This window comes from Octopus bimaculoides, chromosome 8 (assembly GCF_001194135.2).
Source record: "Octopus bimaculoides isolate UCB-OBI-ISO-001 chromosome 8, ASM119413v2, whole genome shotgun sequence".
NCBI classification, from domain to species: Eukaryota; Metazoa; Mollusca; class Cephalopoda; order Octopoda; family Octopodidae; genus Octopus; species Octopus bimaculoides.
Window position 1 is genome coordinate 42,209,720 of NC_068988.1, and position 7,111 is coordinate 42,216,830.

At 33.3% G+C, this 7,111-nt stretch overlaps 1 protein-coding gene across 2 annotated transcripts in view; it reads left to right on the forward strand.

Moving 5' to 3' along the window:
* The window catches only part of LOC106871746 (uncharacterized), a 50,695-nt gene that overhangs the window by 9,141 nt on the left and 34,443 nt on the right, over positions 1 to 7,111 (forward strand). The window contains exons 2-4 of one of the 2 annotated variants that reach the window (XM_014918371.2): positions 3,288 to 3,359; positions 5,769 to 5,869; positions 6,793 to 6,858. In XM_014918371.2, the coding sequence (XP_014773857.1) occupies positions 3,288 to 3,359; positions 5,769 to 5,869; positions 6,793 to 6,858 (239 nt within the window). The remainder of the gene's footprint in view (positions 1 to 3,287; positions 3,360 to 5,768; positions 5,870 to 6,792; positions 6,859 to 7,111) is intronic. The other variant, XM_014918372.2, reaches the window with a different exon arrangement.

The following is a 7,111-nucleotide window of genomic DNA, read 5'->3' on the forward strand; positions in this document are numbered from 1 at the left end:
ATATATATATATATATATATAATTGGCAGTATTTACAAATTAACTCAAAGGGATGAGAGTTTCATTAATAAGTTTCATGTGCAAAACCCTTGAGTCACAAACACACATGCACACACACAGGCACATACACATACACACACACATGTATATGACAAACTTCTTTCAGTTTCTGTCTATCAAATCCACCCACAAGGCTTTTGTCAACCGAGACTACAGTAGAAGACACTTGCCCAACATGCTATGCTGCGGGACTGCACCCAAAACCACATGCCTGGGAAGCAAGTTTCTTAACCGCACAGCTGCACCTGCATCTATTCTTAACCATGCAACTACACCTGTACCTATTCTTAATCACACAGCCACACTTGTGCTATTCTTAGCCTTACAGCCATGCCTGCACTAATACATATATATGTATATGTATATATATATATACATAGGCACAGGAGTGGCTGTGTGGTAAGTAACTTGCTTACCAACCACATGGTTCTGGGTTCAGTCCCACTGCATGGCATCTTGGGCAAGTGACTTCTACTATAGCCTTGGGCCAACCAAAGCCTTGTGAGTGGATTTGGTAGACGGAAACTGAAAGAAGCCCGTCTTATATATGTATATATATATGTGTGTGTGTATGTATGTGTGTCTGTGTTTGTCTCCCTAGCATTGCTTGACAACCGATGCTGGTGTGTTTATGTCCCCATCACTTAGCGGTTCGCCAAAAGAGACCGATAGAATAAGTACTAGGCTTACAAAAAATAAGTCCCGGGGTCAATTTGCTCGACTAAAGGCAGTGCTCCAGCATGGCCGCAGTCAAATGACTGAAACAAGTAAAAGAGAGTAAAGAGTAGCTGAATTACCCAGTAATACCCAGAAAAGCGTGGTTTATTTCCAGTTCCCATTCCCATTACATCGTTTCATGTCCTATTCTATTCCCTGTTCAGTTCCCATTTCAGTTCCACTCCCATTCTTATCCGCAATCCTATATCAATATATAAATTTTAGAATCAAGCCATTAAATATTTCATTAACCTTTATAGTTATAGTTTATTGCTAAAAATAGGTATTACAAACTATTAATATGATTAGTGGGTTAATAAGGAATGTTCCTATATTATTTTAACAAATGAATATGCATCTGAGTAAAATAAATGAGTTGACGCAGGAAAGCAGGGGTTATTCCCAATTCTCGTTTACCATTACAGTTCCATGTCCTATGATGTTTCCTGGTCAGTTCCTGTCTTTATTCCCAACCCATCGTTTAGAGTAATAGTTTATTACTAAAAATAGGTATTACAAACTATTAATTCAATTAGTGAGTCAGTAAGGAATGTCCCTGTATAATTTCTAACGAATATGCATATGAGTAAAATGAAGTAGATAAATAGATAGATTTACAAATATATTGACAAATAGACTGTGTATTGAGACTGTTCAAAATAGGTTGACTCCAAAAATCTAAGGGCATTGAATTTTTGGAAGAAAGCAAATGTGAGCGAGAGGGAGCAAGAAAAAGAAAAGAGGAAAGAAGGAAGAAAGTTGTACAGAATTTAGATACATACTTATGTATATCTACATGTGTGTATATATGTATGTATGTATCTATATATATCATATATATAAATGGCAATTTCTGTCTGTTACCGTCTTGCTGCCTATTCCAGCAAACTAATCTTCATGAAACTTTGCATACATATTAAACTAATATCTAGTTCGATTATAGCCTGATTGGATTTCAATAAAATTCAATAATGGACCCCCTATGGGGGTTGGGCTATTATGTGATAAAATGAGAAGGGTGCAAAGAGTGTTGGGTTGAGGGAAATGTGATAGCATAATGAGGGTGGCTGATATCAGTGAAGGGGAGGAGCGAGGAAGAGACAGAAAGATAGGGAATGTGAGAGACAGAGAGAGAGAAAGAGAACGAGAGACGAACAAACCAGGAGAGAGAGCATATGTTTACTGAAGGGAACGGCGAATTTTAATACTCTGTTCTTTAATTTTTACCTATCAATTAATGTATGTGCTTTTGTGAATTAACTATCATATGCTCAGTCAAAACTTTTACAATATGTCCAACAACAGATGTAAAACAAATAAGTGAGAGATAAAGTGTTATATATTTGTTTTCAAATAACTGTATTAAGTTCTATTAAAACTTTACCAATGTACTGAAACAATAAAACTATAGATACTGTCTTTCATTTTGTTCCCAAGCTAAAACTGTTTCATTCTTAACATAAATTGAAAAATAACATACAACTCAAACTAGAAGATGTAAGAATATAAAAACATTCAGAGGAGTTGTTTCTTTACATTACACCTTCAGTACTACTTATATAGAAATTCAAATTACGACAAACATAAACAAACAAGCGAAGCTTGCTTTTAGAAGCGTTGAGATGTCTTTTTTATAGAAAGTTAAAGAAGTGATGTTTAAATTCTCAATCGCAGAATAATGCTAATAATATAGCCTGAACAGGATAAACTATCCCTATTTTTGCAGAGAAAAGTGTAGGTGGCCAGCTGTGGACTCGAACTCACATCCCCGTCATTACATGTGACGATGCTTTTGCCGATTAAGCTAAACATATAGAATTTTACATCATGTCATGGTTCAGAAAAATATTTTATTCCATCTTAGAATTTTCAACACGTGTAGATGTCTATCTCTCTACTTTTGTAGGGTCTTCCCTGATGCTGTCACATTGTGAAATTTTAAAAAAACATCAAAATTTTCAAATTTGGTATATTGAAATAATTTTCCATGTGAAATCCAATTTTGTAATTTATTTGTTCCGGAAAAATTACTGTAAAATGTTACTGGGGTTTGAAGTTTAATCAGTTTTGCCTAAACAGAAAACAGGATTTGGAAGCTGGCATTTTCTGCATGATAGCTGTTTATCACAAAATGAAAGCAAAATCATTAGGTGGAGGAATTTTTATTAAACAAATGGAAGCAAAGCATTACGACAACCATAATGGATATATAATGCTTTACACTTCGATTAATATACCCACTCTACTGACAGGCATACAAGTGCATTTTTTCCTGACTTAGGGATTCTTAAACAGCTACACACACACACACGTATACATTTCATTCCTAAGGCTTTGACAAATCTACAATTGTACCAAATTGTCTTTTATCTGGATGGAATCCAGATCCATGTGATTGCAAAATGAACTTCTTAACCATAATGCCATAAATGATATTTTTCTGTACCATAACTTACATTTTTTTTTTTATTGAAATGTTTAAACTTATATATAATGATTTTTTGTTTCAGATGGTGAAGAATATTCTGGAAGAATTTTCAGTGAAAAATGATATATGGACAGACTCTGATTCCTATAAGCAAGTTAATATCTATTTAATATCATAATATTAACAATGTTTTACAAATAACAATTGTAAGAATGTTCTGAATTTCCAGCATTTCTATCTACATTGAAATGCCTTCTACACATTATATACCTATAAATGTGTGTGTGTGGGGGGGGGTGTTTTCACCTGAAAATCAATATTGCTTTTGTTGTGTCTTTTTAATGTCCTGTAATTTAGCAGTTTGACAAAGGATAAAAAAAATGTTCAAGTTTGTAAGTTCAGAGGTTGATACAATCAACAAAACTCTTCTTGGCAGTGCTGCAGCATGGCTACAATCCAATGACTTAAGGCATTTAAATAATCAGTGAACATTTGGACACATGCACAAAGACCAAATCTTCCAAATTTCTAGTCTTCCCATTCTATAAAAGTGCAGACAATACTCTAAACCAAACAAGAATTAATAAGGAAAGTTCATTTATTAGAAATAAAAGAAATACAAGCCACTGCTGAATGGGCTATGAAAAACATCAGTAATACACAATTCCCTTTTTCCTATGAACCCATTATTGTAGAATGTATACTTGGGATTGTTCTTGAGAAAACCAAAATTCATGTACCAGCTATCATCTATCATATTTACTCTAGACTTTGTTATCTTACCTACCCTACAAAGAAGGGATATATTTTAACATATTCAATGGGAAGAAAGTAACCCTTATTGATGACATTATTCTTTGACAAAATAATAAACACTAATTATCTAATACACTTTTATGTAAACAATTATGATATCCATTAAAAAATCTCTGTTCAAGACAGAAGCAGTATACAAACCAAAAAGTATTGCTTATGTCCACTTTAATGTATAATCAACTGTTTTCCCTACAAATTTGTGGCTAGTACTTCTCTTAGAAACCACTTCCATATAGATATATGGATTGCTTCTTCACCTAACACAAGATCCAAATCTCAGCATATTACTGATACTTACTCCATCAATCTTAAGAAGAGGATCTGGGATTGACCAAATGTTTTCATTTATTCATTTTATTCCATATTGAGTATGTCGTATCACTTATTCATCTCACTGTTTACTAATTTTCACATGAAATATTCAACATATTCAGTAGAGAAAAGCTTTTATGTGGCCTTCTCACATGACTGTCACATAAGCATAATACAGGAATGTTGATAAATCAATTCGTATGTTAATGGATAGCATTCTAAGTCACATTCCTACTTTATAAACAAACTATTTTTATAGCAATGATCAGAGTTGATATAATTTGTGACACAACTCCATGCGGTAAACATTTTTGAAAACCTAATGTGAAACCAGTCAATTGTATTCCTATATTTTAAAATATAATTAAATTCTAATCAGTTCTAATATATTCTCTGTTCATTTTCAATTTCATTTCTTCTATTCCTCCACTTGTTTGGATTAATAACAATTAGTATATATATATAATTTCATTAGGGTATTTAACCCTGGTGTTTACAGTATTAAGCTCATCCACAGATACAGGCTATCAGTCAATACTGTAAACTAAAGGTTGTTTGTACTACTAAACAAATATCTGAAAATCCACAAATATCCATAGAGCTTTAATAAGAACAAATATATGGAATGAGCAGATCTATTTACTAATTCAATTTGCAATTGTTTCATCTTAGTTTAGTGTCATCAATCTTGAAACATTATGTAATAATTTGTACAACAATTGATTACTTTCTTTGTGTTTTTCAAGGTAACCTAAATAACAGATGCTGAATAAGATTCTTCAGGATTGCCTACAAAATATATACTGAGCAACCTCAAAAAACATCAAATATATACATAACAAGTTGGATATGTCTATATGAACACATTTACATTACATAAAAAAACAAGTGCTAAGAATTGAACTGGTCAAATAAATGTTATTTTATTTAGGCTGGATAATTAATTGTATTGTTAGTTGTTTGCACTGTGTCAGTTGGTTGCATTGAACAAAGGTGAAACAATTTGTAAACTGAAGTAGTGAAATGATTTTTTCACACCATTCTTTATTTGTCATTATATACACACTCACCCCCACACATGCACACACTCTCTCTCTCTCTCTCTCTCTCTCTCTCTCTATCTCTATCTCTATCTATCTATCTATTTATCTATCTCTAGCAGATTTATAAAAAAATGCATTCCTGCAATGACCATGCTGTCTTTCTTCATTCAAACATAATGCATGTTAAACAACATTGTTTAATCTATACTTCTTTTCTTAAGAAGGCAGAGTGCAAATTTATAGAAATTCAACTGCTACTTCTAGCCAATCCAGCAACCACATAGGATTTCCCTTGTTGTCTCATATATATACACATATATGAATAACGATTGCGTGTGTGTGTGTATGAAGGTGAAACTAAATCATTTATTTGTTCTCTAATTGCAACCCAGATTACATTTATTGACTGTGGTGTTCCTGCCAGAATTGAAGACATATTGAAGAGACTAATGGCTATTGGAATTGGTCAAAAACTCAAAGGTTCTTCTATCAGGTCAGTACAACTTAAGCACTTCATTGACCTTTCTGAAATTTCGTTAAGTTTGTCATCCAAAGCAATCCTAAGTTTTGACTAACATGGATCAGATAGAAATATTTAGTTTATCCAGCCAGTCACTCCCCCCGCCTGACGTAAACTGAAAATTGTGTTAGAACCTGGTTAGACATGTTCTTAATTCATGTACCACATAGTTGGCTATATGATCTCCCTAGTTCCCTGATATCCAAACTGACATCAGTACATGAGCTGTTCTGGGTATTGGTTGATATATAAGCAGTCTTGGCTGAGAGTGTGTGCAGGGTTCTAAGTATTTTGAAGCTGATAAGAAATGAGCAACTTATTTGGGTGTTCTCTTTTAGGGTTTGAACCTTCAAACTCCCAAATTATTTTAGTGCAAGTTTAGAAAAATTTTCTGATATAAATTAATATTTCTGTGTGCAAAAGTGTTAAAATTCTTCCTATATGTATCATCATCATCATTTAACATCTGCTTTCCATGCTAGCATGGGTTGGACGATTTGACTGAGGACTGGTGAACCAGATGGCTACACCAGGCTCCAATCTGATTTAGCAGATTTTCTACAACTGGATGCCCTTCCTAACGCCAACTACTCCAAAAGTGTAGTGGGTGCTTTTACGTGCCACCGGCATGAAGGCCAGTCAGGAGGTACTGGCAATGGCCACGCTCGAAATGGTGTATTTTACATGCCACCTGCACAGGAGCCAGTCCAGCGGTACTGGCAACGAACTCGCTCTTCAAAATTCTACATTTATTTTTCTTTACATTTTTCTATTTTATCCTCTATATTTTACTAGTATTTTTTCTCTACAAATATTTTGTACTGCTTTTCTTTCATTTTCAATGTTTTTTTCTCTCTACATTTTTGTTAAATATTTTTTCTCTACATCCTACCAAGTGTTTTTCCAGCATCAATGCATGTTGAAACTTTTGACCAAAAAAATTCTGAAGAAAAAAGTAACAAGTATGTAGATTTTATCATATTATCACTGATTTTCTTATTCTCCATTTTCTTTCATTCCTTTTGTTTTTTTTGTTTTTTTTTTTCATTGTTATTATTGTCTTACCTTTTGTTTTATTTTTATTTTCTCACCTTTTCTTATTTCATTTAAGTTAGTTGTCTGGAAACCAAAACATGCATGGCTAGGAAGAGGAACAGGAGAAAGTTGTCCTTTTGGCTCTTTTTTTTTTTTAATTGCTTTGTTCAGGAAGAAGAC